The following is a 23,244-nucleotide window of genomic DNA, read 5'->3' on the forward strand; positions in this document are numbered from 1 at the left end:
CCTCCCGTCCCCCTCAGCCTTCCCTCAGCTCCCCTCTCTGGTTTATCAACTTATGTTATTTTCTGCATGTTACAATACTGTACAGATTTTTAATTTTCTATCTAAATGTTATCGATAAAAAGTTTGTAAATGTTTATTCAAAACCTGCCCAGGAGTCCAGTTTATTTTGTTGCTTCTTTATGTACTTTGCAAAGGGTTCCCATTCATCTTTAAAATCACACTTATCCTTGTCACTTTCTTTCCACTTCCAACACATATTTGAGCTGGTTTTGTTCATTCTTCCTAACTGCACTGGTGTCATATACCATCTATACATCATCTTCATATAATTTTATTTCAGCAAGGAACAATCTGTGAATTTTAAATCGGTTTTCTATAACCTTTCCCAATCTTCCATCATAATATTATGACCTATATATTGTGCCCATTTAATCCCAACTGATTTCACCTCTTCGTCTTTCTAACGAATTCTAACAGAATACCGTATGTGCCTTTCAGCAGTTGGAATCCAAGTCACTCCTGTATTTGTCAAAGGACTCTCTGAAATTCTGATGTTAGCCTGTATCTCCTTTTCGTGTATGTAAAGGAAATGCCCTCTGGGAATTCCCATTTATATCTAATGTCAGCTCTCCTGAGTGCTATTGTTAAATATCTATATTTGGTTCTTCTAAGTCTCAATTTCAGTGGAATCTCTCTAAAGGTATCTACTTTCTGTCCGGCAACGACATGATTTTTTTCAAAAACTGTTCTGAAGGATTGCGTCCTTCACTCTTTTTGTTACTAGTGTTAATAAAACATCTCCTGGGTGCCTCCGTTCTCAATTTTCACGCGATCTAGTTCTGAAACAGCTCCCTGAAAGCCCATCCAACCAATCTTTGCTTTCTCCCAGCCATTCTGAAATTGTCTGTGTGACATATGTCTCCAAATTTGGCTCTGAATCAGATTCTGAAAGGCCTCTGTCAGGAAGACGTTAACTTATTACTTCAGCTAAATGTCACAGGATTAAACAAGATACTACAATGGTACCTTGGGTTACAAACGCTTTAGGTTACATACGCTTCAGGCTACAGACTCCGCTAACCCAGAAATGGTACCTTGGGTTATGAACTTTGCTTCAGGATGAGAACAGAAATCGTGCTCCGGCGGCCCATTCGCTAAAGTGGTGCTTCAGGTTAAGAACAGACTTCCAGAACAAATTAAGTACTTAACTCGAGGTACCACTGTACAGACACAGCTTCTCTTAAACTCCCTCCTCTCATAATCAGTTGTTACACTTCAGGTATCCAGAATAAATGCTAAAAGGCTTAACTCTGTTCCTGCTGCTTCTCTCTCATTCCCTCACTTAGTTAGGACAGGACAGCCCAGCTTCCTTCATGGCTTCATACTTTGGTCCGTGAGCGAGGGGCCACTTTTCTTCGGTTCCCCTCTCTCTTAGCAATCCCACTCCTGAGGTATTTTCCTTTGTATGCCAGACCCAGGGGATCATCTGAGTCCTTTTTGCTGACTCAGAAATCTCCTTTTCCTAGAAAATCTCTCCCCTCCCAAATGGAAGGAGACCCCAGAAGAAGAGTCTTCCCACAGCTTCTCCTTCCAGATTGTCCCATCTGAACACTCTCTCCAGACCCTCAACATGGACTTCCTATCTCAGCTACGACTGTTAATAGAGGATGAGCTGCCTCACTTCATGAAATTAAAACCTCGCTCCTTCAAAGTATTAGAGTTCAAAGACTGTGATAAAAATGAAAGAAGAGCAAAGGCAGAAAAATATTGTGGTTCTCAAATGATGGATAACATAGGTTATTACAGGAGAAAGAAAATAAAATGATAATTATTAGTATTATTTATTATTCATACCCTGCCCCTCTGGCTGGGCTTCCCCAGCCACTCTGGGCGGCTTAAAAAAAAAAAATTTAAAATACTAACACATCAAACATTAAAAGCTTCCCTAAGCAGTGCTGCCTTCAGATGTCTTCTAAAAGTCTGGTAGTTGTTGTTCTCTTTGACATCTGGTGGGAGGGTGTTCCACATGGAGGGCGCCACTACCGAGAAGGCCCTCTGGCTGGTTCCCTGTAACTTAGCTTCTCGCAGTGAGGAAACCTCCAGAAGGCCCTCGGTGCTGGACCTCAGTGTCTGGGTAGAACTTCAAAGGTAGCCCATTGTAGAGCGCATTACTGTAGTCCAAGCGGGAGATGAGCAGAGCATGCACCAATCTGGTGAGGCAGTCCACAGGCAGATAGGGTCTCAGCCTGCATACCAGATGGAGCTGGTAAACAGCTGCCCTGGACACAGATTTTTCAGGGGCACAGTTACCCCATTAAGGACCAGGGAATCCTCCACACCTGCCCGCCTCCTGTCCCCCCAAAACAGTACTTCTGTCTTGTCAGGATTCAACCTCAATCTGTTAGCCACCATCCATCCTCCAACCGCCTCCAGACACTCACACAGGACCTTCACCACCTTCGCTGGTTCTGATTTGAAAGAGAGGTAGAGCTGGGTATCTTCCGCATACTGATGAACACACAGCCCAAACCCCCTGATGATCTCTCCCAGCGACTGCATGTAAATGTTGAAAAGCATGGGGGAGAGGACGGAACCCTGAGGCACCCCACAAGTGAAGGCCCAGGGGTCTGAACACTCATTCCCCACCACCACTTTCTGAACACAGCACAGGGGGAAGGAGCGGAACCACTGTATGACAGTGCCCCTAGCTTCCAGCTCCTCAAGACGGTCCAGAAGGATGTTATGGTCGATGGTATCAAACGCCACTGAGAGATTCAGCAGAACTAGGAAACAGCTCTCACCTTTGTCCCTAGCCCGTCAGAGATCATCAACCAGTGTGACCAAGGCAGCTTCAAGTCCCATGTTGAGGCCTGACTCCCGTCTGGAAGGGATCCAAATGGTCCACTTTCTCCAGGCGTGCCTGGAGTTGTTCAGCAACCACTCACTCAATCACCTTGCCCAAGAATGGAGGATTTGAGACTGGGCGATAATTGGCCATCGTGGCCACATCTAAAGATGGGTCCGGGAAGGCTCTCTCACAGAGGGAAGCTTTCACCATCCCACAAAGCCCATCGCCCAGCCCTTCTCAGTCAGCTTTTATAAGCCAGGATGGACAAGGAGCAAGGAGACATGTGGTTGGTTTCGCTCGTCCAAGCAGCCTGTCCACATCCTCGGGTATCTGAAGAAGTGTGCATGCACACGAAAGCTTATACCAAGAACTAACTTAGTTGGTCTTTAAGGTGCTACAGGAAGGAATTTTTTTATTTTCACATCCTCGGGGGTAACAGATTGGAATTGATTCAACACAACTTGACTAGACAGGACTCTAGCACTCTCCCGCCCTGCTCCCACGGTGGAGTCTACGTCTTCTCGAATCGGAGCGACTTAGTGTCAGATCACCAACATCCATAGAGGTGAACACCAGGTCTAAGGCATGTCCACGGCTATGAGTTGGGCCAAACTTATTCAGGGACAGCCCCATGGAGGCCATGCTTTCCACGAAGTCCCAAGCAGCCCCTTGTAAGGTCGTGTCGGCGTGGATGTTAAAATCCCCTAGGAAAACCAAACTAGGTGTCTCCAGGAGAACATCCGCCACGACCTGGAGCAGCTCAGGCAGGGAATCCTTGGTGCGGTGCGGAGGTCGGTACACCAAATGGAATCCTGTACTGCCCCTATTGCCCAACTTCCAGAACATGCATTCGGAGAACTGGGTCTTCCCAATAGGACGCCTGCTCCACAGGGCAGGACACAAACCAATGCCTTCAAGTTTTATTTTTTAAAAAAGACTGATTACAGATGCGGAAGAAATTTTTGACAGCAAGAGCTGTTAGTGGATTGGACTCCCTTGGGAGTGCTGGAATTTCCATTCTTTGAAGTTTTCAAATGAAGTTGGATGGTCATTTGTCATGGATGCTTTACTTGCTATGCCAGCACCACAAGGGGTGAAATAGACTGCACCAGGGATCACTTCAAGCTCAAAAATTCTACAATTCCGTGATTCTCCCCTGTATGAATTCTTTGATGGTAAGTGAGACTGGACTTTTGATTGAAGCTCTTTCCACATTCCACAAACTGATAGGGTTTCTACCCTGTATGAATTCTTTGATGTTTAGTGAGATCGGAGCTCATACTGAAATTCTTTCCACATTCCACACACTGATAGGGTTTCTCCCCAGTATGAATTCTTTGATGGAAAGTGAGACTGTAGCTGTGACTGAAGCTCTTTCCACATTCCACACACTGATAGGGTTTCTCCCCTGTATGAATTCTTTGATGTTTAGTGAGATTGGAGCTCATACTGAAGCTCTTTCCACATTCAATGCACTGATAGGGTTTCTCCCCTGTATGAATTCTTTGATGGGAAGTGAGATTGCAGTTCTGACTAAAGCTCTTTCCACATTCCACACACTGATAGGGATTCTCCCCTGTATGAATTCTTTGATGTTTAGTGAGTTCGAAGCTGCTTCTCAAGCTCTTTCCACATTTAATGCACTGATAGGGTTTCCCCCCTGTATGAATTCTTCGATGCTTAGTGAGAGAGGACCTGCTATTGAAGCTCTTTCCACATTCCACACACTGATAGGGTTTCTCCCCTGAATGAATTATTTGATGGGAAGTGAGATTGGAGCTATCAGTGAAGCTCTTTCCACATTCCACACACTGATAGGGTTTCTCCCCTGTATGAATTCTTTGATGTTTAGTGAGATCAGAGCTTCTACTGAAGCTCTTTCCACATTCCATGCACCGATAGGGTTTCTCCCCTGTATGAATTATTTGATGGGAAGTGAGATGGTAGCTCATACTGAAGCTCTTTCCACATTCCATACACTGATAGGGTTTCTCCCCTGTATGAATTCTTTGATGGGAAGTGAGCTCAGAGTTCGTACTGAAGCTCTTTCCACATTCCACACACTGATAGGGTTCCTCCCCTGTATGAATTCTTTGGTGTTTAGTGAGACTGGAGCTCTTACTGAAGCTCTTTCCACATTCCACACACTGATAGGGCTTCTCCCCTGTATGAATTCTCTGATGGGAAGTGAGATTGGAGCTCTTACTGAAGCCCTTTCCACATTCCACACACTGATAGGGTTTCTCCCCTGTATGAATTCTTTGATGGGAAGTGAGACCGTTTCTGTGACTGAAGCTCTTTCCACATTCCACACACTGATAGGGTTTCTCCCCTGTATGAATTCTTTGATGTTTAGTGAGATTGGAGCTCATACTGAAGCTCTTTCCACATTCGACGCACTGATAGGGTCTCTCCCCTGTATGAATTCTTTGATGGGAAGTGAGACTGTGGCTGTGACTGAACCTCTTTCGACATTCCACACACTGATAGGGTTTCTCCCCTGTATGAATTCTCTGATGCCTAGTGAGATGGGAGATCGTACTGAAGCTCTTTCCACATTCCACACACTGATAGGGTTTCTCCCCTGTATGAATTCTTTGATGGGAAGTGAGACTGTGGCTGTGACTGAAGCTCTTTCCACATTCAATGCACTGATAGGGTTTCTCCCCTGTATGAATTCTTTGATGGGAAGTGAGATTGGAGCTGCTACTGAAGCTCTTTCCACATTCCACGCACTGATAGGGTTTCTCCCCTGTATGAATTCTTTGATGGGAAGTGAGATCGGAGCTCTGACTGAAGCTCTTTCCACATTCCATGCACCGATAGGGTTTCTTTCCAATGAGATTTCGTTGATGGGAACTGGAATGGGAACTCTGACTGCAGCTCTTTCTACATTCCAAATTTTTACGTGCCTTCTCCACTCTGCAGATTGTGTTGTGGTCATCTTTCTTCTTGATTTCCAATTCATCACAATCTGCAATGGAGAAAAAAAGGGATTAGAGCCTCAGGAACAAATGGAGCCCCCAGTTAGGTAATAATGCTCATTAAATTTGTTGTAGAGAAGGCAGTCTTCATTACCTTTGTTATTTGCAATAAACCAATGTATTTATTATTGGATTCTAATCGTTGGTTGAATGTTGCTTTGTTTGAAGTAAGTTACTCATTTTAAAATTTTTGTACTTTTTGTAAAATTTTTGTACTTTTTTCATTGGATTAGATTGTTGTTATTATTACTGTTTCATGTTTATACAGTAGCACCTCGGGTTACGTAACCCTCGGGTTATATAAACATCAGCTTATGAAAGCGACTAATCCATGCGCCCTGATCCTTGTGTTGCGAAAACCTCGGGATCCGGCCGGATCCCATTCTCAACCAGAGGTACCACTGTATTGGCTGGGGCAAACCAACCAGATGGTCAGGGTATAAATAAAAATTATTATTATTACTATTATTCTCATTGCTAGTACTACCTGAGATTCAATCAACCTGGCTCTTCTCTGGGGCAGATGTTGTTTGGCCCAGTCATGGCATCCCCTCCATCTCTAATGTAATTTGTCTCTTTGGTCAACCCAAGACTGACAGCAGCAAAAACAAAAACAGAAATCCTGACAGAAGCTACTTATCTATTCTAACAACTCTGAAGCTGACATTTAAGATGCCTGGGCAGTTCAGATCAGCCAACTTTGGTAGAAGGAGGCAGAACTGGAGGAAGATTGTTCACAGAAAAAAACTGTAATTTACTATTTCTTGTGGGGGTGTTAGGTTCCCAGGTGTTGTAAGGGGCGCTGTGAAAATATATGAGGTTTGTCACATAGAGGTATTTTTTGAATTTCCTAGCAGATAGGACGATCCCACAAAGAGGCTTACCAAGAGAGGCCACGATCCCCCAATTCTCCTCCATGACGTCCTTATGCAGAGCTCTCTGGTTAGGATCCAGCAACGCCCACTCCTCGTCCGTGAAACGAAGAGCGACATCTTCAAAGCACACTGGACCCTAAAAGAAAAAGGGAAATGTCCTCCTCTGAGACAGCAGAAATATGATCTGCTACACAATGCTCTGTTATTTCCTTCCTGTTAATTGCTGCGTTATTTCAATAGGATTGCTTTGCTGCACATTTTAATTATGGGTACCTATTTCAACGCTTTAATTGAATTCTTTTATTCTGCATTTTAAGTGTGGGTATTCGTCTTTTTGCAAATAGGTGGTACTACTCTAGCTTATGTTTACGTTTTTCTGCCTGCGCAAGCATTCCAGTTTCCCCGATGGAAGGATCCACTTTCTCCTCTCCTCGTGAGTTGTTCTGGAGAGGTTCCCTCCCAATGCCCTAGAGCCAAATTCAAGGGGTTCATGGGGGCATGGAGAGGGGGGCAGGCCCCATTTTGCAGCAGATAGGGCTGGCTAGGTGAATCCTGGAAATTATTTGTTATCGTCTGTCCGCTGCTTAGAAGCCTATTTTAGCATTCATTGATGAATATAGAAATACAAGAAGCCTAGTTTGGATGGCCATCTGTCTTGGAGGATCTAGCTGAGACTCCTGCAATGCAGGGGGTTGGACTTGATGACCCTTGGGGTCCCTTTCAACTCTAGGATTCCATGAAAACTGCAACTACAGATGAATCCTACTGTCAACATTCAGAAGGCTAGTGTCACAGAGTTATCTGGGCAGGAAATCCCACAGTTCACAGCTGGAGTTAACTCTTTATCAGCAAGAACACGATGTTCACAGACTTGGCTGAGTTTCGGGCCTCATGAGAACAGTAGCTCATTCCCTGAGCGTCTTCCTCCACAAAAGCAGTTGCTGAGAGTGAAGGCCCCTGGCTCCCCACAGCTTTCCAAGTCCCCTCCTCTCTGGGGTTTCTGGCAAGCGATTGAACAGTGTGCCAGTGTGCAGCCTGCCTTTGCTCCTCCATTGTCAGACAACTCCTGGCTCTGAGAGACAAGCAGGGAGGGTGGCTTCTGGCAGAAGGAGAGGGAGCCCCCGGTGGCTCCTCCTTCTCCTGACTCATCTCTGCCTCTCAACCTCCCTCCTCCCACTCACCTCCTTCCTCTTCTGCCTCTGATTCTGCACTGCATTCTGCCTCAGGGTCTCCCAGCTCACTAAGCCCTGTTTCCCCTTCAGCTTCTGACACCTCCTCTTCCCAAGCTTCTCCCTTTCACTGCTCACCCTTCCTCCACCTCCACTCCTTGGGCTCAGAGTCATCTTCTTTTCCTGGTTCCCTGGCTGCTTCCTCCCACCATTCCTCTGTGCCCAAGCAGTCCATGACATTGCTCCATCCCTCGGCCTCTGACCCCACTAGGCAGCTTCTCCTGACCTGATCTGGTACCACAGCCACTGCTTCCCTTCTGCCCCCATGAAAAGATGGATCAGGAGGTCTTGCCGGCATCATTCTTTCACCTGCAAGAGAAAAAAAGGTAATCAGGATGCTAGGAGTGCCTGCTTCTCTCACAGGGGAAACAGGACATCTCTAACTACAGATGGGCTTTGAGAAAGCCTTACCTGCTGAGTGCAGTTGGAGGTTTGTGCCCATTTCATGTAAGGTGTGAAGAAATACATCTCCCCTCCTCTGAACCCTTGTTCCCAAAAACACCAAGATGAAAAGAACCAACAGAAGAAGACCAAATGGAGAAAAGCCACCTTCCTCCTTACCCAGGGGCCTCTCTCTGGTGTCCAACGGAGGCCTCTCTGCCTCACAGGAATCCAGGTCCATTTCTGCAAAATGATCCCTTTTCTGAAAGAACAACAAGAATTCAAAACAGTAAACAGTAAAAAAAGCCAATGCAATTCTGGGCTGCATCAATAGGAGTATAGCATCTAGATCAAGGGAAGTAATAGTGCCACTGTATTCTGCTCTGGTCAGACCTCACCTGGAGTACTGTGTCCAGTTCTGGGCACCACAGTTCAAGAAGGACACTGACAAACTGGAACGTGCCCAGAGGAGGGCAACCAAAATGGTCAAAGGCCTGGAAACGATGCCTTATGAGGAACGGCTAAGGAAGGGAGCTGGGCATGTTTAGCCTGGAGAAGAGGAGGTTAAGGGATGATATGATAGCCATGTTCAAATATATATAAGGATGTCATATAGAGGAGGGAGAAAGGTTGTTTTCTGCTGCTCCAGAGAAGCGGACACGGAGCAATGGATCTAAACTACAGGAAAGAAGATTCTACCTAAACATTAGGAAGAACTTCCTGACAGTAAGAGCTGTTCGACAGTGGAATTTGCTGCCAAGGAGTGTGGGAGTCTCCTTCTTTGGAGGTCTTTAAGCAGAGGCTTGACAACCATATGTCAGGAGTGCTCTGATGGTGTTTCCTGCTTGGCAGGGGGTTGGACTCGATGGCCCTTGTGGTCTATTCCAACTCTATGATTCTATGATTCTCCTCCTTGGTGGAGACGGTTTGCTCTGTTGCTTCCAAGAAGAGCTCCAGCTCTCTAATTCTTTGGAGCGTAGCTACACGTTCCTCCAGTTGCTGGACTTTGTCTTCTAAGAGCGCAATCAACATGCAATTGCTGCAGGTAAAGCTGCCTGCAACCTTTGGCAAGATGGCAAACATTGCGCAGGAACCGCAGGCGACTGCAGCTGTTCCCTCACCCTCCATCTTGAGAACGGGTCCTTGGGGGTGGCTACAGCGGTCCTCCATCATAAAAAGCGTGAAGACAGGACAAATAACTCCCCCCCCCCGCTGCCCTGCATGCTCTGACAAGCTTCTCCCACAGCTAATCACCTGCCTCAACAGAAACCCTGCCCCCTCTGACCTTTGCACAGGGAGAGCAGCTAATCAGCCACAAGAAACACACAGAAAAGAAAACCCTTTTTGCTCCTTCTTCAGCTGCTGCCCTGCCCTCACCTGAAAGGTGAGAAATATTACAAAGAGAACGCAAAGACAGATACTTTAAGGGTGTTAGATCTCATTCCCCGAAAACAGATGGGCCATCAGCATACCTTTTCTGGATGTTCTCCATCCTGTTTGGAGCCCCTTGGGAGTATCCAGAGGAAAGTCTCTCTCACCTGCTTTCTCTCCTCTGCCTGACTCAGGAGGAAACCTTCGGCCAGGGCCACCGCCTGGGAACTGGTCTCTGCTCCGCATTCCCTCACCCAGCTCTCCATCTCTGGTGGAAGGACAGCCAGGAACTGCTCCAAGATCACCAGGTCCAGCATCTCAGCTTTCGTGTGCCTTTCTGGCTTCAGCCACTGATGGTCAAGGTGGTAGAGTCGGCTGCAAACCTCTCGGGGTCCTTTTGCCTCCTGGCAGCAGAACTGCCTCAACTGCTGGCTCTGCACCTCTGAGCGGAGGGTGTCCTCCTCACCCAGGATCTTCTGCCCAGAGTTTTCCCAGAATCCCCCACTGCTCCCAGTTTGGATGGCATGGCCTCTTCCTGCTTCAGGGCCAGCTGAGTCTTGCTCATCCATCTGCGCTCTCAGGAAGCCTCTGAGAGATCGGAAGGAACCCTTTGGTCTTCTGCCAAGTTCTGTCTGTCTGAATGAGAAGCTCTAGCAAATCCTACAAAGCAAATACATTGTTCTGTTACAAAAGTTCTCTAATATCAGGAGAAGAAAAGGTTTCCCTGAGCAAGCATGGATGAGTCTTGCTGGGAACCAGGGTAGGACTGCACCACAGCCCAGATTCTGAGCTATCTTTCTAAAAAGGAGGAGGAGGAGATGTAGGCCTCTAGAAGGGAGATTGTGGAAATGTGGAGGCAAGCGAAGAGATTAATGCGAGGGGACTCAGCCTGGTTGCTCCTTCCTTCCAGTCAATGCATGAAGTCAGAACTGATTGACAAGGGCCTCATTGGTGCCTCGTGAAAAATGACTAGGAGTGTTGAGTCCGAATCTCCTTTCTTGCAGCTTGAAGCCATGGGTTGGAATCCTGTGCCCAGGTGACATGGCTCTCCTAACGGCCGGCCTCACTGTACACTGCCTTTGTTGATCTAAAAGCAGCCTTTGATACAGTCTCCAGAACCAGACTCTGGGACAGACTACAGGGTTCCTACATAGAATTAAGAGCTTCTGCTCTTAATTCAGGCACTGCGCGCAAACACGGCTCTTAGAGTCAGGACCCTATTAAAACCTCTAAAGGAGTCAGGCAAGGGTGCCTATTGGCCCCTCTACTATTCAATTTCTATCTAAATAATTTAGTATCTGCACTCCATGAATTCTTGCATCTAGAAATGCAAGAAGGGCCTTGACACTCGCCAGAAGCTCGGCTCTTCCCTCGCTGGTCCTGGATGGAGCCTTTAGAAAAGCCCCGTATGCTCAGAGACTTTTCACCTGTCCACTGGGAGAGATAGGAAGCCAAAACACTTGTTCTTTAGACGTCCCTTTTACGAAGAGGCACGTAGTAAGACCATTGGTCCCCTGCTGGTGAGGCTCGCTGACCTCCGGCAAAAGCAAAAATTAGACCTTTTCCTGTTAGGCAAAGGTCAGAAGATGACCTGGATGGTCGCCAGATTCTGTGTACAGATCTGTAGGCGCAGACCATCTCCCAACTCAAAATAGTCCGTCATGAAAATCCCCAAACTCGGTTTCATGGGTGACTCTGAGTCAACTCCCTGGGATAGTTTGTTGGTGTCCTTTGTTTTTAAATTTGTTGTTGTACATAAATTGCCTGTTTTACTTCTGTGACTGTACCCCCAAGTGTGTTTCATAAGCTGGTCTCTGACCGTAATAAATCATCTAATCTGACATGGCTCTCCCATCTCCTCTCTGTCTCCTCCTCTCCAACTCAACATTCCCAGCTCCTCATAAATCTTGGCTTGATCTGCTTGGCTGGCCTCCTCTGCCAATAAGGAGAAAGAAAGAAGGGAAACAAAGGAAGAGGTTTTGGAGCAACCATTCACACGTGTTTCCTCTGTTGTGGAATGACGCTGACCCGTGTCTCACACAGCAGAAGTCCTACTGATAGCCTTATTTAAAGAAGCGAGGTTTCCCAGGGGGCTCTGAATACTTTTTTTTTTACTGGAAGGGGGGCGGTAACCTCCTCCCCTCCCCCCCCACAAAATATCTAAAGGAAGGAGACAGTTCCTGCGACCTCGCCCCTCCCTGGCAGGACCCCCTGCTCCCAGAGGCTCCCCCCCCCCACATGAGCCACCCTCCCTTGCAGCCCTGGGACCCCCCCTTCTCCCCACTGCACCCTCGGGGGGGGGGGGGAGAGGAGACTCACCAGATCCCAGGAGAGGATTGCCCTTCCCAAAGGAGTAAGCAGCGTCTTTATACAAATGCAGAATATAGAGAGTACTGTAGTTGCCAACCTCGCGCAACCCCGTCCCTCCCTGGCTGGACCCCCTGCTCCCAGGGCTCCCCCCCCCCACATGAGCCACCCTCCCCTGCTGCATCCCTGGGACCCCCCACCTTCTCCCGGGGGCGGTAGAAGCAGAAAGAAAGAAGAGAAACAAAGGAAGAGGTTTTGGAGCAACCATTCATACGTGTTTCCTCTGTTGTGCAATGACGCTGACCCGTGTCACACACAGCAGAAGTCCTACTGATAGCCTTATTTAAAGAAGCTAGATTTCTATCTGCTAGATTTCACAGGGGGCTCTGAATATTATTATTTTCTGGAAGGGGGGGCAGTAACCTCCTCCCCTCCCCCCCCCCACAAAAGATCTAAAGGAAGGAGACAGTTCCTGCGACCCCGTCCCTCCCTGGCAGGACCCCCTGCTCCCTAGGGCTCCCCCCCACATGAGCCACCCTCCCCTGCATCCCTGGGACCCCCCTTCTCCCCACTGCACCCTCTGGGGGGGGGGGGAGGAAGAAGAGACTCACCAGATCCCAGGAGAGGATTGCCCTTCCCAAAGGAGTAAGCAGCGTCTGTATAGAATTGCAGGACATACAGTACTGTAGTTGCAAACCTCGCGCAACCCCGTCCCTCCCTGGCAGGACCCCCTGCTCCCTGGGGCTCCCCCCCCCCACATGAGCCACCCTCCCCTGCTGCAGCCCTGGGACCCCCACTTGGGGGGGCAGGAAGATACTCACCAGATCCCCGTGGAAGAGAACAATGCAGCCTTTGCAGCAGAGGAAAGCAACCTCCCCCCCCCCCCGCTTGCAGGAAGGGGTGGGAGGGGCTTTTCCCCTGGAGGACCTGGCCCCCCTTACTTCCTGTCCTCTCTAGGAATGCAGCTCAGTTCCCTTTAACCCTTGCAAAGCCGAGTCCCCCCTGCTCAGTCCTCTCTGCCTTTTCTCTCCTGCATTGCACAATCCCAGAGATGCTCATTTTGAGGGGACGCTCTTGGTTGGTCTGTGATCCGCTCCCTCCCTTGGCCAGAAACTGGAGGAAGAGGTTGCAGGGAAAAGGGGTTTGCAGGAAGCAAGGAACCTCATCCTAGACTGGGAGGGAGCCCTAAGGGTCATCTATTCCAGCCCCCCTGCAAGGCAGGAATCTCAGCCACAGCATCCAACCTCTGCTTAAAAACCTCCAAGGAAGGAGAGTCCGCCATCTCCCAAGGGATTCTGCTCCTCTTCCCCTCAGAAGGTTCTTCCTGCTCTTTAGGCAGCAGAAACTGCTTTCTGGTCCTCTGGGTCCCTTCTTCTGGGTGCTCCCCCCCCCCTCTAGGGCAGGAGAAAACAAGCTGGCTCCCTCTTCCATGGGTCAGCCCTCCAGATATTGAGAGGTGGCTCTCAGGTCTCCATCCAGGCAGGTCTCAGCTGAGGGAGGAACAGGAAGACACGCTGTTCCTGCCTCTCCTGGGACTACACATTGCTGAGCTGCAAAATGCAGGAAAGGGCACATTTTGAAAGCTTTGGGTACGTTATGTTAATGGAGAAATCTTAGGGTTCCCTTGGACAAAAAACAAGGACACCAGCCAGGAATAGCAGAGCAAAACAGCAGCCAGTAGGCTTGGTCTTTCTTGAAGACTGTCGTGACAGGACTCCCACCTGACACCAGGTGGGACAAGATGGAAGCCCCAAACAAAAGAGAATCCAAACTTTTATTAGCTGCTCATCCCCATGTTATTCGCCCCCAGCTACATCACTCATACATCATGAAAGGGGAGGTCTGGTGGCAGGAATCTGAGCATCATGGACCCTGACCCATGGTTCCCCTTGCCCTCCACCAAACACACATGGAGTGTAATAAAATAGATATTTACATTTCCCTGTTTCCCAGCGAAGTCAATCACACCCTTTTGTCTTCGTCTGGGTTTGTTATTTTGGGAATGGCAATCTGTCCAGCACTCAGGTATCAGGATGCCAGGGATTATCCCTCAGGCAGAGGGGCTGCTGAGTAGCTGAGCTCACATTATATGAATTTCTTAAGTTTTCCCAGTGAGCCAGTACAGAGATACATTGATCAGTGAATTCTTACATTTGGTAGGCCCTTTGAATAGATAGGAAGAAACTGTGATGAAGTGTTTTGTTGGGACCAGTCAAAAAAGTCACAAAAGTGATGGTGCTGATTTTGGTAGTGGGCTGCATGTGCATGATATCTGCTGCAGTGGCAACCCCCCCCCCCCAACCTATACATAAATTCCTGCAACATTTTGCCTTCCAATGTCCGGCTATACCTCTTCGCTCGTCCTCCAAACTTTGCTGGGGGGCTGTGTTCCCCCTCCCAAAGCAGGGACACACTCTTAGCACCCGAAAGCTGTACCACCTCATTGCTGCTGCCGGGGGTGAGAGGGTTTATATAGTGGCGGGTGATGCCCTTTTGGAATATTTGGCCAATTAAGTGAGGCGGGGAATCCCTCAAGGGACGGAGCAGCAGCTGATTTGCTACCTGTGCTATGACACCCTCCTCTCAGCTGAGCAGGTACCCTGGGGGGACCTCAGAGTGGAGGTCTGGTGGCAGGAATCTGAGCATCCTGGACCCTGCCCCATGGTTCCCCTTGCCCTCCACCAAACACCCATTGAGTGTAACAAAAGAGATTGCTGGAGGCAGGGGTGGGACCTGTTGGCCCTGAATATCTGGATTGGCTAAGCAGATGAAATGGGCAGTGGGAAAGGCAGCCATATTGACTATGGCAGGCATAGGCAAACTTGCCCCTCCAGTTGTTTTGCGACTACAATTCCCATCATTCCTGACCACTGGTCCTCTTAGCTAGGGATGATGGGAGTTGTAGTCCCAAAACATCTGGAGGGCCGAGTTTGGGGATGCCTGCACTATGGGTTGTGGACTCTCCATCTCTGGCGGTCTTCACATACCTGTCAACTGTCCTGCTTTGAGTGGGACGTCCTGCAATTCCAGAAGCCACCCTGGCTTCTGATTGGCTCCCATGATGTCCTGTTTTGGCTTCCGTGAAACTGTGGCCCCAAAAGACGCCCATTTCGGGGGGGGGGGGTCCTTGCTCTCGCGTGAGTTACGTGACTCATTCCGGAGCGTGGCCCCAGAAGTCGCAGGTCCCAATTTCCCTCTGCAACATGTTGGAGGGCAGGCAGAGTTTGGGAGGACCACTCTCTTCATATTCTATGGCTGTGGGTGACAGGAGAAAGAGTGGACGATGTCAGAATTTTCGGAGAGCCAGCAGAGGAGCCTCCCTTGGATGAATCACCACAGCCCCATAGTGGCCGTAAAAGCAGGTGAGCAGTGAGGCTCCCTCAAGTTTTAAAAGGAGTGCTGCATTACTGGGCTGTCTCACAGGATGCTTTTTATTATGTTTTTATCATTGTTGTTCTGTATTGTGCTTTTAATGTTGTACTCCGCCCTGTGATATTCTGATAAAGGGGGATATATAAATTGAATAAATACTACTACTACTGCTATTATTATTATTATTATTATTATTATTATTATTATTATTATTATTTCCCCGCCTTCTGGAGTGCCAAGTCTTTTTGAGAGAACTGCTGTGGAGCTGAGATGAAGGAGGAGAGACCACATCCTCTCCACCCAGCAGAGGTGTGGAACTCCAGGAAGACACAACCTGAAAGACAGTGCGCTATTTTATTAATTTTTTTTATAACTCCTGCTTATGTTATATGATGTTATGATGTATTGTAATTTTCATAAAATGTATACATTGCTTGATTGTAAAAACACACAAACACACTCTTTCGTCTCCCATTCTAACAGAATACCGTATGTGCCTTTCAGCAGTTGGAATCGAATAAGTCTCTCCTGTATTTGTCAAAGGACTCTCTGAAATTCTGATGTTAGCCTGTATCTCCTTTTCGTGTATGTAAAGGAAATGCCCTCTGGGAATTCCCATTTATATCTAATGTCAACTCTCCTGAGTGCTATTGTTAAATATCTATATTTGGTTCTTCTAAGTCTCAATTTGAGTGGAATCTCTCTAAAGATATCTACTTTCTGCCGGCAACCACATGATTTGGCTCTGAATCAGATTCTGGAAGGCCTCTGTCAGGTAGACGTTAACTTATTACTTCAGCTAAATGTCACAGGATTAAACAAGGTACTACAATGGTACCTTGGGTTACAAACGCTTCAGGTTACATATGCTTCAGGCTACAGACTCCGCTAACCCAGAAATGGTACCTCGGGTTAAGAATTTTTCTTCAGGATGAGAACAGAAATCATGCTCCGACGGCCCATTCGCTAAAGTGGTGCTTCAGGTAAAGAGAACAGTTTCAGGTTAAGACAGACGTCCAAAACAAATTAAGTACTTAACCCGAGGTACCACTGTACAGATACAGCTTCTCTTAAACTCCCTCCTCTCATAATCAGTTGTCACACTTCAGGTATCCAGAATAAATGCTAAAAGGCTTAACTCTGTTTCTGCTGCCTCTCTCTCATTCCCTCACTTAGTTAGGACAGGACAGCCCAGCTTCCTTCATGGCTTCATACTTTGGTCTGTGAGCGAGGGGCCACTTTTCCTCGGTTCCCCTCTCTCTTAGCAGTCCCACTCCCAAGGTATTTTCCTTTGTATGCCAGACCCAGGGGATCATCTGAGTCCTTTTTACTGACTCAGAAATCTCCTTTTCCTAGAAAATCTCTCCCCTTCCGAATGGAAGGAGACCCCAGAAGAAGAGTCTTCCCACAGCTTCTCCTTCCAGATTAAGTCCCATCTGAACACTCTCTCCAGACCCTCAACATGGACTTCCTATCTCAGCTATGACTGTTAATAGAGGATGAGCTGCCTCACTTCATGAAATTAAAACCTCGCTCCTTCAAAGTATTAGAGTTCAAAGACTGTGATAAAAATGAAAGAAGAGCAAAGGGAGAACAATATCGTGGTTCTCAAATGATGGATAACATAGGTTACTACAGGAGTAAGAAAATAAAATGATAATTGTTATTATTATTTATTATTTATACCCCGCCCATTTGGCTGGGCTTCCCCAGCCACTCTGGGCGGCTTCAATATTCAAATAAAATATTAAAATACTAACACAGTGAGGTAAGCTCGCAGTGAGGTAAGCTCCAGAAGGCCCTTGGTGCTGGACCTCAGTGTCTGGGTAGAACTTCAATGGTAGCCCATTGTAGAGCGCATTGCTGTAGTCCAAGCGGGAGATGAGCAGAGCATCCACCAATCTGGCGAGGCAGTCCACAGGCAGATAGGGTCTCAGCCTGCGTACCAGATGGAGGTGGGAAACAGCTGCCCTGGACACAGATTTGACCTGTGCCTCCATGGACAGCTGTGAGTCCAAAATGACTCCCAGGCTGAACACAGCCCAGGGGGAAGGAGCGGAACCACTGTATGACAGTGCCCTCAGCTTCCAGCCCTTCAAAACGGTCCAGAAGGATGTTGTGGTCGATGGTATCAAACGCCTCTCAGAGATCCAGCAGAACTAGGAAACAGCTCTCACCTTTATCCCTAGCCCGCCAGAGATCATCAACCAGTGCAACCAAGGCAGTTTCAAGTCCCATGTTGAGGCCTGAATCCCGTCTGGAAGGGATCCAAATGGTCCGCTTCCTCCAGGCGTGCCTGGAGTTGTTCAGCAACCACTAACTCAATCACCTTGCCCAAGAATGGAGGATTTGAGACTGGGCGATAATTGGCCATCGTGGCCGCATCTAAAGATGGGTCCAGGAAGGCTCCCTCACGGAGAGAAGCATTCACCACCCCACGAAGCCCATCGCCCAGCCCTTCTCAGCTAGCTTTTATAAGCCAGGATGGAGAAGGATCAATGAGACAAGTGGATGGTTTCACCCATCCAAGCAGCCTGTCCACATCCTCGGGGGTAACAGATTGAAATTGATCCCACACAACTTGACTAGACAGGACTGTAGCACTCTCCCGCCCTGCTCCCACGGTTGAGTCTACGACTTCTCGAATCGGAGTGACTTTCTCTGCAGAAAACTTTGTAAAATCATTGCAGGAGATCATGTGGCCTGTACTGGGCCCTAATGGAGCAGGTGGTTCTGCTAAATTGTGAACCACCTGAAAGAGTCTCCTGCTGCTCTTTTCCGCAGATGTAATAGAGGCGGTGAAGAAAGTCTTCTTCGCCATCGCTATCTCCACTTGGTAGGCTCGACATTGAGCTCTAACCCGTATCCGGTCAGCTTCAGAATGGGTTATCTGCCACCGGCGCTCTAGCCGTCTCAGCGATTGTTTCATCACCCTCAGCTCCGAAGAAAACCACAGGGCTGTCTGGGCTCTATGCAATCGAAGAGGGCGCTTCGGAGCCACACAGTCAATAGGCCAGGTTTACTCCACATTTCAGTGGGCCACCAGGAATCAGCTGAAAGGCCATCAACATGGGATAAAACATACCCTTTTTTTTTGCATATAAATTTTTATTGGTTTTCCATTGATTATACGTATATACAGTCTAGATTACATAACAGTTACAGATAGGTAGCCGTGTTGGTTTGCCATAGTCAAAATAAAAAAATTCCTTCCAGTAGCACCTTAAAGACCAACTAAGTTAGTTCTTGGTATGAGCTTTCGTGTGCATGCACACTTCTTCAGATACACTGAAGTATCTGAAGAAGTGTGCATGCACACGAAAGCTCATACCAAGAACTAACTTAGTTGGTCTTTAAGGTGCTACTGGAAGGATTTTTTTTATTTAGATTACATAAGTTACATATAACATAGCTGTTACAAAAATCATATATCTAATACACAGTTATTTTGGGCTCCGCCGAGCCTCAGACTTCCCTTTACTTCATTGGTAAGTATCAGATAATTTCTGAAGTTACGTGTCTTGTCTCCTTTACATATTTGCCAAACACTGTTAGATAGTGTGGCGATGACTCAAATGAGACAGAAGCAATCAAACCTGAAATTTAGGGGGATCCCTGAGGAACCAAATGAAAATATATGATCTAAATTGGTTAGAGAATTGGCAGTTTGGTTAGATATGAAGGAAGAAGACATAGGATACTCAGTTGTAAATATCTTTCGGATAAAAACAAAATTAGCCAAAGTCAGAGGGAAGAAATTGCCAGGAGATGTCCTGGTCATGTTTAACTCCCTGGACATAAGAAATGAAATACTAAAGCTAAACTATAATCAAAAACTATGTATTGAAGGAAAGCCAATTATTATATTTAAAGAGATTCCTTCGAGATTTCTTCGTAAGAGAGATGTTTATAAAAATCTAACTAACCAACTGAAGAAGAACGGGATCCAATATAGATGGGAGTTCCCGGAAGGGATTTCATTCTATTTCAAGGAAAAAAGATTCAAACTATCCAGCCCTCTGGAATTGGACAAATTTGCAAGAAGATATGAGAAGGAACTGGGAAGGTTGAGAGGGCGGGAACAAGAAGGGGAGCAGATGGGGGAAGAGAGGGGCGGAGGTGAAGGAAGTAGAGAGGGAGAAGGGGAGGAAAATCTAGACGAAGGAAAAGAAGAGGAAGAGACAGATAACAAGGAACAGTAGATCTAACTTAGATTCGACCACTTACTGATTGTACATTAAAAATGACTTTAAAAATTATCTCGTGGAATGTGAACGGGCTTAACAATAAAAATAAAAGGAACCAAATTGCTCATGTATTGCTCAAAAAGAACCTTGACATAATCTGTCTACAAGAAACTCATGTAACAAGAAAACACAAAAGAATTTTAAGTAATAAGAAATTAGGGTTGGACTTTGTAGCATCGGATAATGTCAAGAAAAGAGGAGTGGTATTATATATAAAAGAAAAACTTGATCCAAAACTATTATATAAAGACGAAGAGGGGAGAACGATAGTAGTACAGATCATCCATCAAGGAGAAAAGATAAATGTGGTGGGGATATATGCACCCAATGACAAAAAGTCAGCATTTTATTCTGAATTAGGTAACAAACTGTTAGAATGGATGGATCAACAATTGATATTGATGGGGCACTTTAATGGAGTGGTTTTCCCAAACTAGGATAGATCAACAAGAAAACGGGAAGTAAGGGAGAGCAAACTACCAAAAGCCTTCTTCGAGCTATGAATTCTTTGATGGTAAGTGAGAAAGGACTTTTGATTGAAGCTCTTTCCACATTCCACACTCTGATAGGGTTTCTCCCCTGTATGAATTCTTTGATGCTTAGTGAGATCAAAGCTGCTACTGAAGCTCTTTCCACATTCCACACACTGATAGAGCTTCTACCCTGTATGAATTCTTTGATGAGAAGTGAGATTGGAGCTCTGGCTGAAGCTCTTTCCACATTCCATGCACTGATAGGGTTTCTCCCCTGTATGAATTCTTTGATGTTTAGTGAGATCAGAGCTCATACTGAAACTCTTTCCACATTCCACACACTGATAGGGTTTCTCCCCTGTATGAATTCTTTGATGTTTAGTGAGATCGGCGCTTCTACTAAAGCTCTTTCCACATTCCATGCACCAATAGGGTTTCTCCCCTGTATGAATTCTTTGATGTTTAGTGAGATCGGAGCTTCTACTGAAGCTCTTTCCACATTCCACACACTGATAGGGTTTCTCCCCTGTATGGATTATCTGATGGGAAGTGAGACTTGAGCTCATACTGAAGCTCTTTCCACATTCCATGCACTGATAGGGTTTCTCCCCTGTATGAATTCTTTGATGGGAAGTGAGATGGGAGCTCATACTGAAGCTCTGTCCACATTCCATGCACCGATAGGGTTTCTCCCCTGTATGAATTCTTTGGTGTTTAATGAGATCGGAGCTCATACTGAAGCTCTTTCCACATTCCACACACTGATAGGGTTTCTCCCCTGTATGAATTCTTTCATGTTTAGTGAGATCGGCGCTTCTACTGAAGCTCTTTCCACATTCCATGCACCGATAGGGTTTCTCCCCTGTATGAATTATTTGATGGGAAGTGAGATTGCAGCTCATACTGAAGCTCTTTCCACATTCCCTACACTGATAGGGTTTCTCCCCTGTATGAATTCTTTGATGTTTAGTGAGATTGTAGCTCATACTGAAGCTCTTTCCACATTCCACACACTGATAGGGTTTCTCCCCTGTATGAATTCTGTGATGGGAAGTGAGACCGTGGCTGTGACTGAAGCTCTTTCCGCATTCCACACACTGATAGGGTTTCTCCCCTGTATGAATTCTTTGATGTTTTGTGAGATTTGAGTTGCTACTGAAGCTCTTTCCACATTCCATGCACCGATAGGGTTTCTCCCCTGTATGAATTCTTTGGTGTTTAGTGAGATCGGAGCTCATACTGAAGCTCTTTCCACATTCCACACACTGATAGGGTTTCTCCCCCGTATGAATTCTTTGATGTTTAGTGAGATCGGCGCTTCTACTGAAGCTCTTTCCACATTCCATGCACCGATAGGGTTTCTCCCCTGTATGAATTATTTGATGGGAAGTGAGAGAGAAGCTCTGACTGAAGCTCTTTCCACATTCAATGCACTGATAGGGTTTCTTTCCAATGAGATTTCGTTGATGGGAACTGGATTGGGAGCTCTGACCGCAGCTTTTTCCACATTCCAAATTTTTACGTGCCTTCTCCACTCTGCAGATTGTGTTGTGCTCACCTTTGTTCTTGATGTCCAATTCATCACAATCTGCAATGGAGAGAAAAAGGGATTAGAGCCTCAGGAACAAATGGAGCACCCAGTTAGGAAATAATACTCATTAAATTTGTTGTAGAGAAGGCAGTGTTCATTACCTTTGTTATTTGCAATAAACCAATGTATTTATTATTGGATTCTAATCATTGGTTGAATGTTGCTTTGTTTGAAGTAAGTTACTCATTTTAAAAATTTTGTACTTTTTGTAAAATTTTTGTACTTTTTTCATTGGATTAGAATGTTGTTATTATTACTGTTTTATGTTTATACAGTAGCACCTCGGGTTACGTAACCCTCGGATTATATAAACATCAGCTTATGAAAGCGGCAAATCCATGCACAGTGATCCTTGGGTTGCGAAAACCTCGGGATCTGGCCGGATCTCCGGGACGGATCCCATTTGAAACCAGAAATATGACTGTATATGTGTTGGAAGCTTCCCAGATTGGCTGTGGCAACCCAACGAGATGGTAAGGGTATACATAAAAATTATCTGAAGAAGTGTGCATGCACACGAAAGCTCATACCAAGAACTAACTTAGTTGGTCTTTAAGGTGCTACTGGAAGGATTTTTTTTAATAAAAATTATTATTACTACTATTATTATCACTGCTAGTACTATCTGAGATTCAATCAGCCTGGCTCTTCTCTGGGGCAGATGTTGTTTGGCCCAGTCATGGCATCCCCTCCATCTCTAATGTAATTTGTCTCTTTGGTCAACCCAAGACTGACAGCAGCAAAAACAAAAACAGAAATCCTGACAGATGCTACTTATCTATTCTAACAACTCTGAAGCTGACATTTAAGATGCCTGGGCAGTTCAGGGTGTAAGGTTCCCAGGTGTTGTAGGGGGCGCTGTGAAAATATATGAGGTTTGTCACATAGATGTATTTTTTGAATTTCCTGGCAGATAGGACGATCCCACAAAGAGGCTTACCAAGAGAGGCCACGATCCCCCAATTCTCCTCCATGACATCCTTATGCAGAGCTCTCTGGTCAGGATCCAGCAACTCCCACTTCTCGTCCGTGAAACGAACAGCGACATCTTCAAAGCACACTGGACCCTAAAAGAAAAAGGGAAATGTCCTCCTCTGAGACAGCAGAAATATGATCTGCTACACAATGCTCTGTTATTTCTTTCCTGTTAATTGCTGTGTTATTTCCAGGAGGACTCCCCTGAGTGAGTGCTTGATGGCCCTGCTCTTGCCACTTACCATCTGGCCTGGAGCGGGTCCTGAAGCCTCATAAGGACTGCGTGCTGCTTGCTGCCCAGGAAGACTCCCCTGAATGAGTGCCTGAGGGCCCTGCTCCTTCCTGCCACTTACCACCTGGCCCAGGGCAGGGCCTGACAGGCCTCACTAGGACAGTCGTTACTGCCGGAGGGGCACAGAGTGTTTTTTTAATGTTTTTAAAACTTTTCTTTGGATTTTTGGTATGTGGGGGGTGGGGGTGGGATGGATGTTTGGTTGGGTTTGGGGAATTATTATTATATTTTATTTTGATGTTTTTTGTAATTTTTACATTTTTTTGTTTGTATTGTTTTGTTGGTTTTGTTTGTTTAAG

General features: G+C 46.5%; 1 protein-coding gene across 1 annotated transcript in view; it reads right to left on the reverse strand.

The window, feature by feature from the left end:
* Nucleotides 1–448: 448 nt before the first annotated feature.
* The window catches only part of LOC310705818 (uncharacterized protein), a 30,794-nt gene continuing 7,998 nt past the window's right edge, over nucleotides 449–23,244 (reverse strand). The window contains exons 5-10 of the mRNA XM_083500641.1: nucleotides 22,619–22,745; nucleotides 20,288–21,675; nucleotides 8,498–8,576; nucleotides 8,163–8,245; nucleotides 6,717–6,843; nucleotides 449–5,822 (exon numbers count right to left, since the gene is read on the reverse strand). Of these exons, the coding sequence (XP_083356767.1) occupies nucleotides 4,084–5,822; nucleotides 6,717–6,843; nucleotides 8,163–8,245; nucleotides 8,498–8,576; nucleotides 20,288–21,675; nucleotides 22,619–22,745 (3,543 nt within the window). The 3' untranslated portion in view covers nucleotides 449–4,083. The remainder of the gene's footprint in view (nucleotides 5,823–6,716; nucleotides 6,844–8,162; nucleotides 8,246–8,497; nucleotides 8,577–20,287; nucleotides 21,676–22,618; nucleotides 22,746–23,244) is intronic.

The sequence above is a fragment of the Podarcis liolepis genome, assembly GCF_965112155.1.
Source record: "Podarcis liolepis genome assembly, chromosome: 4".
Taxonomy (NCBI): domain Eukaryota; kingdom Metazoa; phylum Chordata; class Lepidosauria; order Squamata; family Lacertidae; genus Podarcis; species Podarcis liolepis.